The sequence below is a fragment of the Dasypus novemcinctus genome, chromosome X (assembly GCF_030445035.2).
Source record: "Dasypus novemcinctus isolate mDasNov1 chromosome X, mDasNov1.1.hap2, whole genome shotgun sequence".
In the NCBI taxonomy this organism is placed as follows: Eukaryota; Metazoa; Chordata; class Mammalia; order Cingulata; family Dasypodidae; genus Dasypus; species Dasypus novemcinctus.
In genome coordinates this window covers 9,773,367-9,791,637 of record NC_080704.1, presented here as the reverse complement: position 1 = coordinate 9,791,637, position 18,271 = coordinate 9,773,367, and the positions used below count along the sequence as shown (strand labels likewise).

General features: G+C 54.8%; 2 protein-coding genes across 8 annotated transcripts in view; one reads left to right on the top strand and one right to left on the bottom strand.

Moving 5' to 3' along the window:
• GPR143 (G protein-coupled receptor 143) overlaps positions 1–5,389 on the top strand; it is a 42,860-nt gene extending 37,471 nt beyond the window's left edge. The window contains exon 9 of the mRNA XM_071213188.1: positions 4,984–5,389. Coding sequence (XP_071069289.1) covers positions 4,984–5,078 — 95 coding nt within the window. The 3' untranslated portion in view covers positions 5,079–5,389. The remainder of the gene's footprint in view (positions 1–4,983) is intronic.
• A 3,421-nt stretch (positions 5,390–8,810) lies between these two features.
• Positions 8,811–18,271, bottom strand: part of TBL1X (transducin beta like 1 X-linked) — a 281,546-nt gene continuing 272,085 nt past the window's right edge. For all 7 annotated transcript variants that reach the window (XM_004466286.5, XM_012528189.4, XM_058291403.2 and 4 more), the window contains 5 exons: positions 17,410–17,484; positions 16,965–17,092; positions 14,993–15,158; positions 12,841–12,942; positions 8,811–12,143 (listed from right to left, as the gene is read on the bottom strand). In XM_004466286.5, coding sequence (XP_004466343.2) covers positions 12,117–12,143; positions 12,841–12,942; positions 14,993–15,158; positions 16,965–17,092; positions 17,410–17,484 — 498 coding nt within the window. In that variant the 3' untranslated portion in view covers positions 8,811–12,116. The remainder of the gene's footprint in view (positions 12,144–12,840; positions 12,943–14,992; positions 15,159–16,964; positions 17,093–17,409; positions 17,485–18,271) is intronic.

The window sequence follows — 18,271 nt, the reverse complement described above, 5'->3', positions numbered from 1 at the left end:
TATGTCATCTTGTCACATCAGCTCACTCTGCCAACCCTTCATGTCAGCCAGCTCTCTTGCTCATCTTCTTTAGGAGGCACTGGGAATTGAACCCGGGGCCTCCCATATGGTAAGCAGGTGCTCAATCTCCTCAGACGCATACACTTGCCTTCTTTCATTCTTAATCCCATCCATATCCTCTCTCCCAGAATTTCCTTTCCCTGCATTTCCCACAATTCTCAGTTTCTTCATAGTTCCTCATTTTCATATAACGTTATTCTTTTCTACGAATCTTTGTTGTTTCATGTTTCTCCTTCCTCTACCTAATCCATCTCTTTTTAAATTCCTAATCTCTTCCATCTATTGTCTCTCCCAAAATTCCCTGTGTCTCCCACAATTCCCCATCACTCACAATTCTGGTCCCTCCCATAATTCCTTGCAAACCACAATTCCCTCTCTCTTCCACAATTCCCTGTCAAAACCACATATTCCATTCTCTTCCATACATTTCCATTCTTATTATTATTAGTTCTGTTCTATGATTCTCCATTCTCTACCATATTCCCCTTTCTTTCATTAATTCCTTGTCCCATCCATATGCTGTCTTCTCTCCCACAATTCTGTCTCCCACAATTTTATCACTCAAAATTCTTGTGTCACTCACAATTCTCCATCATTCCTACAGTTTCTGTTCTCTCCCCCAATTCCTTGTCACTCATAATTCCTTATGTTGCACACTATTCCCTGTCCATTCCACAGTTGTGTCACCCAAAAGTCTGTGTCACAACCATAATTCCCCATTCTCTTCCACCATAATTCTTTCTCTGCCACAGTTCAGTCTCACAGTCCTCATTTCACCAAGGATTCTCTGCCCCCAGCAACTCCTTTAGTACTCACAATTCCTAATTCTCTTCCACAGTGCTTTGTTCTCTCTCACACATCTCTCTTCTTTTCTACCATCTTTGTTCTTTTCTATGGTTCTTCCTTCTCTACCATGTTCTGTTTCCTCCTCAATCCCTGTTTCATCTATAAGTCTCACCTCTCCAACAATTCCTAGTCTCATCCATAATTCCTACGCACTCATAATTCTCTATCTCCCACAGTCCCTGTTCACTCCCACAATGCTTCCTTCTCTCCCACAATTCCACGTTCTCGCCTACAGTTTTCTTCTGCTTTGTGTCTGTGTGTCTAGTTTAAGAGAACACAGCTCTTAAGTCACAGATGCTTTATGTTTAGCATTTTCTGTGCTGCGTTCACAGATTTGAAAAAACCTGCTACAGATGCCTAGTGGTATATAGAATAAAAAGTATTTTTCCTGGGTAAATAAATAATAGTTGCATTTTTTTCAAGGGAATCACAATGTCTTACCCACCCACCCCTGTTTGCACACATGGCTTAAGACACCCGTGTCGCTTCGATCAAATGCTGATGGCAGCAAGGGGAGCAGAGGGGTACTTTTTTTTTTTAAGTAGGGCTTGTGTTCATGAAATCCTAAAGCCGGGGCATCCTCAGGGAGCTAGGTAATGCAGCAGCGTCTTTGAGATTCCCCTCTCTCTGGAAGAGGGGGAGCCGTGCTTTGAACAGGCATGTCTGGGGAGCTCAGAGATTGCCTTTCAGGATGATTTTTCCCCCACCTTCTGAAACACCCTCATGCACGGGCCTCTCTGTTTCTCCTCCGTCTGCACAATTTCTCTCCTTTGAAGGCACTAGAGACCAACTGACTCCCACTTGCAGGTCCCTTTCCTAGCATCACGCAAGTAGTGGGTGCTGTCAGTAGCTTACCCTCCAAGCAGCACCCTGCCACACGGCCCCAGGAATCTCCTCCCACGCTCCGCCCAAGCAGGCTGGCTCCCGTGGAGTCTCCTAGGCTGGGCTCTGGGAGATCAGCTTTCCCTGCACAGCAGTCTGCTGTCACTCCCCCCCCCCCCCCCCCCCCCCCGCCACCTCCCCTGAAAGTAATACCTGGGGCCCGTGGGGGTCCTCGTTGCTGGGGAGTGTGGAGGAGATCTTCCAGGCTGGCAGATCAAGTTCAAGACCTTGATGGGGCGCCAGGCCCAGGCGGTCAGTGTTCTCTGTGGTTCTAGAGCTTCAGGGGTTTCACGGGATCTAGGCTTGGCAGCTGAGGGTCCGGAAGGCACGCAGTGCACCTCCAGCCTCAGCTCATGGGGCTGGGGAGGGTTCCAGGGACCCGCCTGGGCTCGGCTCACCAGGCGGTGAGTAGGCCGCGGCTGGCCCCCTAGACAACATGAGGTTGCAGGTGTCTGTTGTTCCTGCAGGCTCACTTGTCACCTCTCCATAGACTTTGCATCAACCAGGGATCCGCTCTCTGTGGAGACCTTGAAGGCCTGAAGAGCAAACCTGCACGGAGACCCAGGCCTGCTGGAGAGCCCCCAGCACCCATCTACCTCAGCCGCAGGCAGCCCGGCTACTGACCGAGCCTTGTCAGGGAACCTTGCTACGCCACAAGGGTTTTCTGTGGCTCCCCAGCGGGAGGATGAAAGGACCAGGGACTCTTCAAAGCCACAGGAGCTAGAGTGCGGCCCAAGGTGGGAGGTCCCGGGGGCGGCGTGTCCTCCACCCAGACCTTGATCACAGGCCACCTCGTGACACAACAGTCCAGAATCTTTTTGAAAAGAACTTCAAAATCTCACACAACCCCCCATGAGCCCCAGACAGTCATAAACAAAGGGGGGCACTGTTAGAACCATGTCTTTTCAAAAGTGCCATCAGCCCCTCTGGCAGGAATGTTCCGGAAATGGAAGAGTCCTCTAGGATTTTTTGCAGCTTTTCCAGGAAAAGCAGGCTCACCACTCCAGCCAGCTGGTCTTCTCCCACCCCTGCTGGTCGGCAATCCACACTCTCCTGTAGGGTCCGTGGCCCTAGTGTCGGTCCTCCCAGCCGTCCTCTACATTCCTTCTTTACTCTCTTCATGCAGTTCCTCGAACTTGCTCTGACTTCCTCTGCCCTCTAGCTGAGGCGTCTTAACACCGTCCCGGCAGGAAGCTTCCCAGCAGCCCTGCACAGCCCTGCGTGTTCTTGGGAGGGTGCGATGTCAGGAATCTGACTTGCCTCTGTGGCAATATCACTGCCTCTTTCTGTAACTCGGGCTTCCTAGACCCTTTCCAAGCCATCCCCTCCCGTGGCCACCGTTTGCCATCTGCTCTTTCCCATACAGTCCTAACATCCCCTCTTTCCTTCCTTGAGAATTCTGCACGGGTTGCCCTTTGTGCCTGCGTCTTCCCTCCACCTGTCAGTCTCAGCAGGCGGCCCCAGGTGCCAGCACTGCGTCCCACTGGGCAGGGAGCCCTCACCCCTCTGTAGGTGCCCTTTCAGCATGATGGTGAGACCTGCCACGTGCCCGGTGCTGCTCACGGCATTGGCAGCATGGGGGTGACCGAGGCAGTCGCTGCCTGCATGGACGACAGTGGCCGAGGCAGAATGAAGAGTCAATTACTTACATGCTAGTCCATTACATAGCAGTCTAAGAGAGATCAGGGACAGGGGTTTGGAGAGACAAGGGTGGGGCGGGGAGTCCCGGGAGCCCCTCTGAGGAGGAGGGAGCATTTGAGTCGAAGTCTGAATGGAGGGAAGAAGGGCGCAGTGAGAAAATCTGGAGCTTTCTCTCCAGGCCAAAAAAGCCCCGAGGCAGGGCCAAGCTTGGGGTGTGAGAGAGAAGCGGCTGAGGCCCGAGCAAGCAGAGAGGGAGCAGGGGGGCAGGCGAGGCCTGCTTGTGGGGGTACCTGGGGTCATGGAGGCTGTGGGGCAGGGCAGCCGCGTGCTCCACACAGCTGAGAGACCCCGCTGGCCGCCGGCCTGTGCCTCCCGTCTCGGGGCTCCCCAGACATGTGCCGAAGCGGGCACAGCAGCCGCGTGTGGATGTCAGGGGAGTGATTCTGACATCTGACCCAACAGGGCTCCCTCGGGGGCTGTGGGGAGACGTGTCACCGTGCGAGCACACAGCTCCCCCGATTCCTCGGTGGCAATGACTGCTGATCACGGCCCCCTTTTGCTCCTCTCACTGCGTCATACCTACTTTTCCTAAGCCATCTGACACCCCTCCTGGAAGCTGGAGAGGGCAGAGGGCAAAGTTCCTGCATCCAGGAAGCAAGCAGGACCAGGGGATAATGACCAGGAAGCAGAAATAAGCCCGTGGAATTAGCCGCACACAACGCTTGAAAACGGGAAGTAAAGAGAAAATTGCCATCAGTCACGTGACTCTTAGTTATTCCCAAGGAAACAAACCGACTCTTGTGGAGGCACAGCTCGTCCTGACACTCAGGCTTGGGTGACACGTCTTCAGAGATTTCTCACCAAGGGGCTCCCTGAGAGCCCTGAGAATATGTGATCGGACATGGCCATTCAGGCAATAAAAGAAAACACAGCAGTCCTCAGTTGCATCACCCAGAGTCCCAGTTTATGACCCGAGTAAACAAGTTCCTTTTGGCAGAGCTTCATCAGGCAGGCCTGCGCCACGCGCTTAACGTGAGCCTAAATGGGACCTTCGAAGACGGGGAAGGGCTCCACGGGGGGAACTGAGGTGCCGAGGCGGGTGGTGCTGGCTAACTGCACGCGGCATCACCCATAGAAAGACACCTGGCCAGTGCCTCCCATTCCAGGGGACGGGGCGTCCCGTCAGGCCTCCGAGGCTGCCCCCGCCGCCAGGTGCAGCGCTGCGCCGCCCGCAGGCGTGGGGTCCTGACACCCAGCCACCCGCCCCACCCAGGGCTGCACCGAGGGGCGTGCGTGTGCGCATGCGTGGTGGACGCCGGCTCACCCGTCCACCACTCTGGAAGGTTCTCTGGGATGTTTCTCCCCGTGGGAGGGGTTCATCGAATGTAGATCAAAGTATGGTGTCGCCTTTTAAAAAACTGTCCACACGAACACCATCCCGTGACCTCAGAGTGGGCGCATCAAATCTCAGCGCCCCGCTGAGCACCGCCAGCGTTTTCTCAGGCTTTCTCGGGACACGCGCCCCATCACCACCCTTTCTCCTTTCCTCTCCAGGTGCCGACACCAGCACGCTCGAAATCCATCTCGCCAGTGGGCCCCACCGGGGAAACAAGGCCGAGTCTGCTCCAAGCACCCAGGGAGCCCTGTGAGGGGCCGGGGCTCCGGGGTGCCGCCCTCACGCCCCTCAGCCTCCAAGGTTCTCCTGCACAAGTGGGTCCCTGCCTTCCCCGCCCTGCGCTGCCGGGGGTAGCACCCCCCACCCCTTCCCCCTGACATCCCGTTGAGCTTCTTTCTCAAGGGCCTCTCTGAATGGAGAAAGCACCCGTGACTCCTCCTTCTAGGCCAACCAGAGCCGCTTGGCCAGATTTTCTTGGCCCTGAGTGTTTCTGTGGCCAGCTGCACTCTCAGGGCCAGCCCCAGGCCCTTGGAAACGTGCTTAAATAAAGTCACTGTGACCGAGCTCCCTGCCTGATTCGGGTTGTGTCTGAACACCAGCTCTCCTAATTCAAGGGTCACTGCCAGGTACGGGACCAGCAGGTACAGGACAAGGGGGCAAAAGGGACGTGGGGGCACGGTATGCTCTTCATAAGCCCACGAGGGGCAGGGCTTTGATGGCTGGCAGTCTTCAGGCTGCCCAGTGTCGAGCCCTAAACGATGTCAACGGAACGTGCCTGCTTTTATGCTCAGACCGCTGCCTGGCTCTCCACCTTCCCACCTGTTAAAGCCTACGCGTGTGTGTCTAACCAGGTATCTATACATGGATCTGATCAACTTTTGCAAAAATGCAGCAGCATGCATCGGAGTTGGAAGCCCCCTGCTGTGTGCTGAAAGGCGAGGGGCGCTACTTTCCCAAGACCCCGCCAACACTGTCTTGTCATGTTTGCCTGACACGCAAACCTCCATGTCGCACCTCCTGTAGCATAGAGATTAGGATTCCCTTTGACAGTAGACACGCTGTCCTGGAAGCTTCTGGATGCGTAGTTTGGAGAGGAATGTGCTGCAGATGGCTTCGGAGGTGCCCAGGGCTGCCCCAGGACTGTCTGGATAATTGTTGTCTTATGAGAGTGGCCCTGAGGCAGCTCAAATCGCCCCATCTCCATCAAAGGGGCCAAGAGGACATGGAGTTTTAGCTTTTCCAGGGGGCATTTGCCTTCCTAATCGCAGCAGCGGGGTCTGTCTGCGCCCAGCATCAGAGCCAGAGGCCCTTCCGGCATTGAGGAGCCCCCCTCCACTCCAGAAGCAGATAGGCACCTCCTTGGCTTCTCCAGCCTCTGCCGCAGCTCCAGCCAGGCTCGTGACCTGGCAGAGCTGCAGAGGAACACTTCTGGAGAGGGGCTGGCAGTGGCCGAGTCAGCAGCCAAGGCCTGCTTGGGGGCAGCTTTGGGCGTGCATCTAGGGGTGGGCTCAGGGTGCAGTAAGGGCGGCAGGGTCTGCAGCCACCCGTGCCCTTAGGCTCCAGGGACCGGTCCTACAGCCTGGTTTCGACTGACACTCCCACCCGCAGGGCTTCCGAGCCCGGGACCCCTGTCCTCCCAGGCTCGGTGATCTTTGCCCCGTTCTCCGTGTCTTCCAGGAGCCAGGCAGGCTCTCCAGCCCACAAGTTAGAACTCTGATCCAGTGCTCTGGTCGCCTCACCTCCTGCCAGGTGGGATACCAAGCCCCTCCAGCTGCTCCCCAGGACATGGGGCTGTTGGCTGGGGCGAGCTGAGCAGCTGAGGGGGTGTCTTTTACCCTCTAACCCCCCAGGCACTGAGCCGGGGGGGGCACAAAAGTGAGCATGGGCATCTGGCCAGTAAGATGGGGGACAACTGAGCACTCGGATGCCCCTTTGTTCCGAGCTGTTTCCCGGTGCTGGCTGGTGGCTGCAGGGGACAGGAACTCCCAGGGGAGGTGTCCCGTGTCTGGGCTCCAGATGGCGCACACTGGAGCATGTTTGCACCCAACCGGGGAAGAGCTGGCGGGGGAGCCGTGATGAGAGTGACCGGGGAGAGGACGCTCCAGGAGAGAAGTCCCCGGAAGGGCCAAAGGGTAACGGGACCGCACGGCCGGGTGTCCAGGCTGGCCCGACAGTGGGAGGGCAGATGGAGACACCTGGTGGCAGGGGTTCAGGTGGAAAGGGGAGTCTGTTCTCACCTGGCAGCACCCACTGGCTTGTGACCGACTGGCCAGTTCACCCGGCTCGAGCACCCCCTCCCTAAGCGGCTGCACCAGGATCCGCGTCATTTCCCTCTTTCAGAGTGAGACTTCCTCCTGCTCACTGGTGGAGACCAGCCACCCTCCGGTGGCGTTTCTCTCAAGGAGCTTTGGTCTGAGGACAGCTGTACTGCTAAGCAAAGCCACCGTTCTCCAGGCTGTCACCTTGGATTTTAGTGAAGGGTTAAGACTCCAAACGCCAATCTCCCTGCCCCGTCCCGGGGCAAACCGCTGTCCCTGCTCACCTTGGCCATGGACTCGCCACCGGGAAAAAGGACCCGGGCTGGAAAAAAGTGTTCAGGCAAATTGTAACCTCTCTGAAGGCATCAGGGAGAATCCTGCTTGCCCTGAGCCCTCACCGCTTCCCGCCCTTCTCGTGCACTGCAGTGAGTTCCGGGCTCTGTCCCTGGTCATCAACAGCACGGACAGGGGCTCAGAGAACGTTCTGGGGACCCGGAGAACATTCTTAACTATGCTCTTGAACAGCACCAAGATGTGGGCAATTAAAACCAACCTGCTGAGTGCACGGAAGCTGGGGTCCCACAGGGAGAGTAACCGGGGGTTAGTGACAGTGGGAAATGAGAGGGTCAGGGCGGGAAGAGACTGCGTCTGGCGAGAGATGAAAGCTGTGCAAACCGAGGACAATCACAGGGTCCCGAGTTTCCCCTGGAGTATGAAGATCTCCACTTAAAGCTCTCCCTGTCACCGGCACTGCCGCTAGCCCCCCCCGTTCTCTGTGTGGTCACAGCCACGCCCAAAGATGGCGCCCTGCCTTCCTGCTGGTCCCCTTGTGTGCGTGCCCCCAGCTTTCTGCGGCTTCTGTGGGATTCAGGGTGCTCAGAGCCTTGCCCCAAATCCGCCTCAGAGGAACAGGCTTCATTGGGTGTGCAGGGGTTAAGGACAGAAGAACAAAATGACCTATCCCAGACAACGCTGGTGGCAGCAGGCCCTGCTCATGGAACGCTCAGCCTGCACTTGCCAACCCAAGGCGAGCATCTGGGCTCGGGCCCCCCGGGAGGCCGAGCCAAAGGTGCCGCAGGCGAGGGCCACGAGGGCCCAGGGCCCTCCCGGGTGGCCATCCAGACACGCAGGTGTCAGGACTGCAGGCAAACGGCAGCGCGACTTTGTGACTCGCAGCGCAAAACCCTGGACTGAGAGTGAGGGCCTCTGCCAGGCAGCCCGACGTGCTCTCCTGACTCTACTACCTCTGCCCGTAACGGGGCTGATTTCATTTCGCACTTACTCATTACACTACATGACACCCATCAATTAATTAAGGTGGCACACAGATGGCAACAAATGCTTGCTGGGGGCTGGTATGTGTAGTGCAGAAGGAAACGTCCACAGAACCTGCTTCCCGTACCTTGTGGGTCTGTGAATGACACAAAGGCAACCCTTGAGACCAAAATCTCGAGAAAAAACCTGCTGCCGCAGGAAAATTCATTTGCTCTCATTTGTACAACAGCCAGCCTGGAATAAAACGATAAAAAGGAGGTACACTAAACACATCTCCCCTTCATGTAACTGGGGGCTGCTGTCATTCCAAAGCCTTTCTTTTCCCTATTTGTTTAACTCAGCAATCTGCAAAAATGTTTTCTTCTTCTGGAAAAGGTGCAGTGTTTTCACACATGGCTATCAACACGGACGCAAGAGTTACTGAGCAAGACGGAGAAAGCACGTCCACCACGTTCTCTAATATCAAAATAGAGCAATTTATTCAAGACACTGAATATGATCTGTTGATTCTCTCTTGAAACAAATGAGCGACGACACACAAGGTGATTCTGTTTTCAAAGAGCGTGAGGGCGTGTGGGGGGAACCAAGAGGGACATCGGGGTCGACACCGATTGAACTGAATCTGGAAAATGCCAACAGAGACCCAGGCCTGGCTGCACGTCTGACACAGACAATAAAAACTGCAGAAGCCAGAATTCACAACTTCAGTGAGGGGCGGAAAGAACAGCTCTGCACTGGACGAGAAACACGATAAAAAAAAAAAGGTCCAAGGGCTCAAGAGGAGGAAAACGACAAGGAACGAAGCAGACCCTTCTATGTGACAAAGTGCACTCCACTCGGCTCCACGGTCTATTTGTTTAAAAGACAAAAACGGAAGGCAAGCCCTGCGCGCCACCCGGGATCGGCGTGGGTCCTACCCCGTGTCGGGGGACCTCTTGCTCCCCACAGGCAGCGTCTTCCCATGCGTGTGCTGGGCGTGTCCGTGGTCATGTCAAACTCAACCACAGAGTTGATGGAGGATCCCCGTGTTGCACCTGCTTTTCAATCCAGGTTAAATTTGGTCACTCAAGCTTCAGCCTGACAATTGGGAAGAGCTGTAAACAGTCGCGCGAGAACAATTCAAAGACGGAGCTACCGACACCGCTGGCGGGGCCGACACAGACGTGTGGACACGGCCCTCGATCAATAGCTGTCGACCGAGGAGCTTCCTACGACGGCGATGCTCTGTGGGCGCCCTCCACGCGCTCCGGCTTGGTCCCCTGGTGGCGGGGTCGGCGGGGAGGCCAGGGGGGTGGCCGGAGGCTCCCGTCCTCACGGGGCCCAGTGTTCCGCACAGAGCTGTTCTGCTGGGCGCTGGCTGCACCGCCCTCAGCTCCAACCTAACAATTCCAGAAGGGGTTCAGATCATCAGGGGCCAGGCCCTCCGCTCCAGGACGCTTGTCTACAGGCTCCCGTCATGGGCCGGCAGCTGTTCCTGGCGCGTCTGACCACGGGCCGACAGCTGACGTCCTCTCCGGACGAATGCATGTTCACTGGGAGGGCTGGAAGCGGCTCCTCTGGATCCCGATGAACCACACCCAAGACCTAATGAGTTCTCGGGGCGGGAACTACCATCTTCTTGGGGGGAGCCTGCCATCGTCAAAGACGGGAGTGGCGACCCCGTGTACCTCTGGCCACCTCGGCCAAGTGTTTAGGGAGCAGAGCCGCGAGAGAGCTCTCGACTTGTCAACAGAGCCCATGCTGGTCTTCTCCAGATGCGCTGGAATAATTCAACCACCCCCGTGGAGGCCGATTAGTTACCGGACAATAGTCGATCCACCCTGGCTTTGGTAGCTGGTCCTGCCCATCCCAAGTTCAACTGAAGCCCTTGCTCTTCCCTGGGGACTGATGTCGACTCCCCACCTGGCGGCCACCCTCGAATGCCCTAGCTCGTGGCTGGAGCTCACCCACCACCAGCGGATCCCAACCACACCGCGGCCCTTCCCGGGGCCACAGGCACGCCAGCGAGAGGAGAGGCTCTTGTCTTGCGCCACTTTCCCCCATGGCGACTTTAAAAAAGAGGTTGGCGTTGGGCGATGACAGAAGAGAGCTCAGAGCTCACCAGATCTCATGAAAGGACACCCCTCTGGGAACACAAGGCTTCATTTCATTTTTTAAAAAACAGTAAAAAGATTCATTAATTAAAAAACCCCTTCTCCTCGTCACTTGTCAAGAGAAGAAATTGTCAAGATGGCAGAAATTATTAGTGACGTGCTACCTGGATCACTCCCCTTCAGGACCGAAGAGCTTCCTTCCACGTTTATTTTGGCTATTAGACCCCATCAGACCCCACAGCCTTCTGCAGGTCAGCTCTGCAGGGACTGGCCAAGCGCCTTCTTGGGGGACTGACGGATGGTAGTTGTGCTGCTGGGAAAAAGCTGGAGCGAACGGGAAACGGAGCCAAGCTTTGATGGCTCCTTCCAAGGCTTCTGGTTTTGGAATTGCTTCCACAGGGTGCGAATGCACAGTGCTGGGTCCTTCTTTCCTTCCTGCTGGCTATTACAGGAAACACACACCAAAAGACGCAACTTCCCTGCCTCAGACCAAAAGAGCTGGGATGTTTCTCCTGGGCTGCAGAACCGCGTGGCCGGCCCACAGGTCCGCCCGTGTCCACCGAGCGTTTTCCTGACCTCCCCCGTGACGCTCGAGGGAGGGAAAGGGGAAGCCACCTCAGCCTTGCCTGCGCAGTCTGAAAATCGGTAAAACAGGAATCACACAGAGCTGTCTATGTCTGATGGCCACTTTAGGATTTTAAAATCGTTTTAAACATAAAAATATTTTTTTTTCTTTTCAAAAATACTCCGGGCTCTTTCTTTTATAAGTCTCTTTTTTTTCTCCTGTAAAAAGCCCCTGCCCTGTATCCTCACATAAAGCACTTATTACACTCTGAAAGTGCCCTTGAGACGCTAAGATCTGAAGCAACTACGGTAAAGGGACAGAGAGCATGAGCGGGGAGCAGGACGGTGCAAAGAGGGAGAGATAGCTGTCCGTCAAAGACTGTGTCCTCGTGTCATCTGACTGTGTCTACTGAGGGTGGACTGGAAAGCCAAACAAAACCAAAGGAAAAAGGCCAAGGGGATGAGCCCCCAAAAGTTTCCATCTCAGCCTGAGGGTTCCCGGACACCCGGGCTCCAGCTGATAGAAAAACCACTGAACACAAAAAAGGTTCTAGAAAATAGCAAGTGTTGGGCTTACAAAGTTGCACGTTTCGTTGGTGCAAACCGGTCTCTGAACGTCCTTTGTGAGAGCCACTGTAGTGTCCAAATTGGAAGGAGGGGAAATAAACAACAGAACGTGGAGGAGGATTTTTCCCCCTTTTGGTTTATCACAGCATTTTGCCTTTTTTTTTTTTTGGCACAGCTTTTTTCTTCTTCTTCCCCTTTTTAGCCATCAGGGCCTGTTCCGATGGAAACCAAACCAGGCACTGTCTAGCTGGCGGCTTCGTGTTTCCCAGGCACAGTATCCCAGCTGGAGACCATCCTTTTTTCCCTTGTGATATGACTGGTTTTATTTTGTTTTTGTGTTGTTTTAACTTCTGGATGAAGATTACGAGAAAATACAGACTCCTGCGGCCAGGGACGAGTTATTTCAAAGTACACTCTAACGCAAGCCAGGTCCCGTACAGGTGTGGAGCTGTCAGGGTTGTGTCAGGAGCGGGTGGCCACCCCACCAACTCACTGCTGGTCCATCAGAATTCGTTTTTCGAGAGCATTTTGGGTTTATTTCCGCAGATCTAACACACACACCTGCAAGGAAAGATAAAGAGCTTATTATCTTGAGAGACAATCCACAGATATCTGAAGATTGGTCGACTACCGAGAGGGCCCAATCCCCACCGCCTGTGCTTATCAATACGGTTTATTGGCACGCAGCCACGCCTGCCCGGGTGTGGATATTCTCCGGCTGCCTTCACGCGCAATGACAGGTGAGTAGTTGCAGCTGAGACCAGTGTTGCTTCCAAAGCCAAAAACGGTTACTACCTGGCCTTTCACAGAAAATGCTGGCGCAGCATGGGCCCCCAGCCTAAAAGACGAGGACAACCCCAAGTCCAGGAGATTCAGAAAGGCCGAGGAGGGCCACGGGAATGGAAGGCCGTGCCTCTCCCAGCAGGCGGCCCGGGCCGGGGGCGCAGGGCTGCGGGAGGCAGGAGGGGGCTGCTCTCCGCTGGCTGTCGGGGCTGCCGGGGCCGCAGCAGCCTGGCCGGCCTCCACCTGCGCTGATGCCACAGCTCCTCCCACGTGCCCTCCAGACCACACCAGCCCCCCCCGGGAGGCCACCCCCCAGTGCAGCACCGCAGGCTGAGCCCCACCACCGTCGACGAGGACGACACTGCCCGAGGAAGGGGCGCCAACCCGCCCTGGACCCTGTCCGGGGGTTCCCACCGCCCCTGAGCCCCGAGCCGCTCCTCTGCTCTGCCCGGCCCCAGCACCCCCGGGGGCTTACAGAGCCGTCGGACGCGCTGGCGCCCACTTTGTCTCCTCGCGCGTTCCAGCACACCTCGAAGATGCCGCCCGTGCCTCGGTAGCTGTGGACCAGGCTTCCGCTCTGCAAGCACAGCAAGGGCGAGGCAGGGGTTGTAGCCACGCACCCCCCACCCCGAGACCCGGCGTGAGGTGCCCGGGCCTCCTGATGCCCCTGCCCCAATCCACCCACATCCGCTGACGGCACGCCTCCCCCAGGCTGTTCCCGGCCAGTGACTGAGCATGGCAGGAAACGCTGGGTAGGGACAGCCCATCAGCCTGGCCGGAGCCTTCTCAGACCTATGCTGGGTTGTAGAGCTTTCCTTCCTGCTTCTCCTCCTCCCCGCTCTCCTTCCCAGGGGCCCCGCTGGCCTCTCAGGCTGACACGTCCTGCCTGCTCCAGCTCCCTCCCGCTCTTGTCACAGCTGTCCCCCTAACATTCTCTGCACGCCTCGTGCTTGCTGTTTGCTTCCTGGGGGGCCTGGGCCGGCAGAGGGCAAACCCCAACACACCCCGGGCAGAGGGCTCTGAACGCCGCGACCTCATGAGCACGACACAGGAACATGGCCCGAAATCGGACGCTAAATTCAAAAGTACAGACGTGAGACAACGCCACGGACCATCAACTCCAGGTGACAAAACAGATAAAAGGACAGAGGGAGGAAGAGGGCTGTGACTGGGTGCAGGAAACCCTCTGTCCCCATGGACGGGCAGGTGACAGCAGGTGAAATCTGCACCGCCCGCTCACGAGGGTTGTCACGACATCGCAGAGCCCTCAGGGTCCGCGGGGCTGGGGAGGGATTCTGTGGGTCGGTAACGAGAGAGAGGGAGCAACGGAATCCTATTTCGCTTGAAATTTAGAGAAGGCATCCGTCTCCTGGAGGATCGAAATGGGCTTTAACGGTTCTCTAGGATCGCTGTGGCTCCTAAGAAAGGCGCGTGATGGTTGCCTAAGCTGTTGCCGAAAGGCAGTGGGAACTGACCACAGCACTGTTGGATGAGGTCACATGGCAAATCCACCTGTCCCTGTTTCTAACAAGCATCTCCTGAATGAGGCTCTGTCACGTCCCTCTGGTCTGGGTCCTTTCCAAAAGGCTGGCCCATGTCACACTGCCTTCCCTCCTCCAAGGAGGCATGGTCCCTGAGCCTAGGAAGCCAGTCATCTCAGCAGACCGCCCCCACACTGGCCAGCTTTCCATCTTCCCCTGAAAGTCAACCCAGCCAGAGAGCCTCGAGAAGGCGGCTCAGGCGAACAGTGAGGAAAGAAGTCATTTAATCCATCCTGAGCCGCAGCCCAGGGATGGGCAGCTATGCCCAGTGACTCCTCTGTGCCACCCTGTCTCCTCCACAGCTTGAGAACAGCCCTCAACTTCTCTAATAAAAACCTTCACTAAAAACCAAAGAGCTCTGGCTCAACACGAGAGTTCACACAGCTCTTGTCCATTTCCTACAACTCGGAACTCTCTGAACCCTGGGTGTTGCCAGATATCCCCGCAGGGGCGACGGTTTCTCAAATCCCGCCTCCATCTCACAAAATGACCACCTCCCGTGGGTGTAACGTATGCTGCTCAAGCTTAACGATTTGCATGAGGAAAAGCTGAGTGGCATGTGACAAAGAAACAAACATTCCTCGGTCTCCCCGATTTTCTCGGCAGTGGAGCCGCAGGAGGCGCCGACACCCCTGGCCGTGGTGGGGACTGCTGGACACCAGGGCTGGCCTCTCCCTGTCGCACGGTCCACCCGGAAAGCTTGGAAAACGGGAAAAAGACACCTGCTCCCCTGGCCCAGCGCACAGTCCAGAGGTAATGAGAGACCTGGAAAACGCTCTTCCGAGATGGCTACTTGGACTGGGAAGAGGACAAGCCTAGGGGGAGATCACCTGGTAGGGGTTCAGAAAACTGCAAACCAGCTCGGAGATGCTCCAAGGAAGACGACGAGCTCAGAGGACGAGCGGGGAATCGAGGGGCCGGAGCCCCGGAGACCCCAGAAACTGCAGCCTTGCTGGGGGGCCACCCTTGGCCTCCGCCGGGGCCCACGCGGGGCAGGGGAGGCCATGGACAGGCGGGGCCTGAGCGCTGACAGGCTGCCGTCCTGGCCTGCGGCCCTGAAAGCTCTGCCCAGGAGCTGGGGCTTACCTGAGTGTTCCAGATGTGGACGCACTTGTCGAAGGAGCCGCTGGCCAGGTATTTCCCGTCAGGGCTGAAAGCCACGCTGTAGACGGGCTCCTGGTGCTTGGTGAGCGTGTGGATGCATACTCCTCGCTCCACGTCCCAGAGCCGAACCGTGGAGTCGAACGAAGCACTAAGGAAACGGATGAGAAGACACGGCCCCCGGAGCCTGTGGGCTTGTGTCTAGCTCCCCGCGACGCCAACAGATGGCTCGAGCTGTCTACCTTCCCAACTCTCAGGTTTGGAGAGACGACAAACTGAAGGGAGTGTTTCTCTATCTGGAAGGTGTACTCAAAGCAAAGCCTCCCGTTATGAACCACACCCTTTTCTTTCTTTGGAGCAAGTCATTTTGGGGGAAAAATATCTGCATTTGTTCCTCCAGTTTCTAAAGATAGGAATGACAAATACTTTTATAAAATATTTACTGAGTTGGCTAACATGCTCCTAGAGTTTAAAATGCAAACTCTTTGGCCACCTACTAAATTAATGCAGACACACAACACCAGGGAGCCAAGAGTGCCTGCAACTGAAAGCAGGAGGATGGCATCCAGCATCCATGTGGAATCTAAGCCCCCTCTTGACATAGATGTGGAATGGACACAGCCATTCTAAGGTCCACAGGATGTTACTGATATTCTATTCATGAACTATTGTGATTAGTAATCGAAGAAAATGTGGCATTGGTGTGGAGAAAGTGGCCATGGTGGCTGCTGGGGGTAGGGAGTGGGAGGAAGAGATGAGATGTGGAGGCGTTTTCGGGACTTGGGGTTGTCCTGGGTGATGCTGCAGGGACAGTTACCGGACATTTTATGTCCTGCCATGGCCCACTGGGTGGATTGCGGGAGAGTGTGGGCTATGATGTGGACTATTGACCATGAGGTGCAGCGGTGCTCAAAGATGTATTCACCAAGTGCAATGAATGTCTCATGATGATGGAGGAGGTTGTTGTTATGGGGGGAGGAGTGGGGAGAGGGGGATGGGAGGTATATGGGGACCTCATATTTTTTTAATATAACATTAAAAAAATAAAGACAAAAAAAAGCAAAAAAAAAAAGATAAGGGAGGTTGTTGATGTAGGAGGAGTGGGGGTGTGGGGTATGTGGGAACCTCTTATATTTCTCAAAGTAACTTTTTTGTGTGGTTTATGTATCTTTAAAAAAAAAAGACAATTTAATTAGAAAATGTTAATAAAAATAAAGTAAAAAAAAAATTAATGCAGACAGCTGTATGTGGAAAAATTGCAAAATGAATGATTAAAACTTTTAATCCAATAAGAAAGTATAATCACAGCCAAACGTCCAACCACTTGGCTGGGAGTTCTACGCTTCAGTTGCTTCCAAAGTTGAAGCCAAGTCCCCGTGACAGAGCCGCCGCCCCCAGCAGGATGGCTGTGAATGGAGCGCCCCTTGCAGCTTGCCCACGACAAGGACAATTTATGGCCGTCACGGTGCCTGAGGCACTAACGTCTTGTGGGTCATTAGAAATGACGAGAGTATGTTCTAGCTCACAGTGATTTCAGGGACTTTGACGGCAATTACCTGAAGAAAGAGAATTAGGGCCTTCATGTCAGTCAACCTCTCCCCTGATGCAGGAAGCCCTTGCAGGCTTTTTTTTGTTCTCCTAAATGTTCCTACTGCAACGGTACAGAGACTGGAGCACCACGCTCCACATGGGACAGGCTCCACACGTGCCACGGGGCGTCCGACCAGCTCTGGGACGTACACCTCCTACTAAGTGCATGTTAAATCGATGCGTGGCTCGAGCTGCCCTTCGTGCGACCTTTCCCTATCGCTGCCCCTCCTTATTCAGTTGGAAGGTCTTCAGTGAATCCGCACGCATCCCAGCTACATCAGCTCCCTCTGGACGTGAGTAATGGTGGCCCGCGCTGGCCGTGCCTTCCCCTGAGCCAGCGCGCCCGGGGCCGGCGGCCGGCCCTCACCTGGCTAGCAGGATGCTGGAGCTGGGGTTGCTGGTGGCGGGTCCGGTGGGACTCCACTTGATGGTGTAGATCTCCTTGCTGTGCGCCTGGAGGTCGTGCACACACGCATCCTGCTTCATGCTCCAGATCTGGAGGAGGCAGACGGGGCAGCAGTGTGGGCCAACAGCCACCCCAGCCCAGAGGCCCCCGGCGCGCATCCACTAGCCTGTCCCCGGTGTCCCACCCTTGAAACGTGCACCGTGGCAGGGTCGCGGGGGGGCCCTGGGCCAGTGGAGGCGAGTGCTCTCTGGGGCCGGGAGAGGGGCCAGAGGGGAGGCGGGACACGCAGCAGGACCTTGCCTGGCTCAGGAGCTGCCTCAGCCAGGCTGACCTCCCAGCTCTCAGGGGAGGAAAGGGCAGCCCGGCTGTCTGTGGTTAAACGGCCAGTTCCTGCACGCTGGTTTACCTTTAACGTCATGTCGTCAGAGCAGGAGGCTAGCAGCATTCCAGAAGGATCCCATTTGATTGCATTGACCTCATTCTGCAAGAGAGCACAAGCGCTTTAAAAAGAAATGAATCAACAGGTGTTTTACTTCAGCAGTACAGGAAAAACGACTTCCTCAATTACTTTATGAAAACCAAACATTCCCAATGGAATCAAGATTATCTTTCTTTACTACCACTCTTACATGCAGATCGAGGGGGCTCGGAGAGGTTTCCCTGTTATAAAGTTACTGCCTTTCTCAATATCAATTTAGGTTTCGAGTTAATAATGCCTTCCTGGGCATTATTCAAATGCCTCTTTTTAGAAGTTGCTTTTATAAATTCCTTATAATTAATCATAACCACATAGACTGGTTACTGTACCTTAAAATAAACTTATTAAGTTGCAATTAGTAACCAAAGAAATTTACACTGTATCTGTTTAAGAGAGGGTAGATGTACATTTCCTTCTTTAATTTCATTAAAAATGAACTTAACACTTTCATCATCTTAAAGTTTTAATGCGTATAATGTTAACTTATTTTTACATATAAACCTAATCTCCCTGGGTTTAAAACCTGGGGAGATTACAACCGAGTTAAATAAAATAGAAACAATTATAGTTTATGCAGGGAATGTTCTTTTTCCTTCTTTACAGGAGGCTAAAATCTCTCTTCTTTAATAAAATTCTACAACTGTGAATAATCTTAAAAGCCTACTGACTGCTAGGTTCTGGAATACATTATAATTGTTCAATTTGTTTTAATTCTAATTTAGAAAAGATCTTTCCATAGCTTTCAAGAACTTTCCCTTTACTTACTGAATTTTGACAATTGGATTACTAA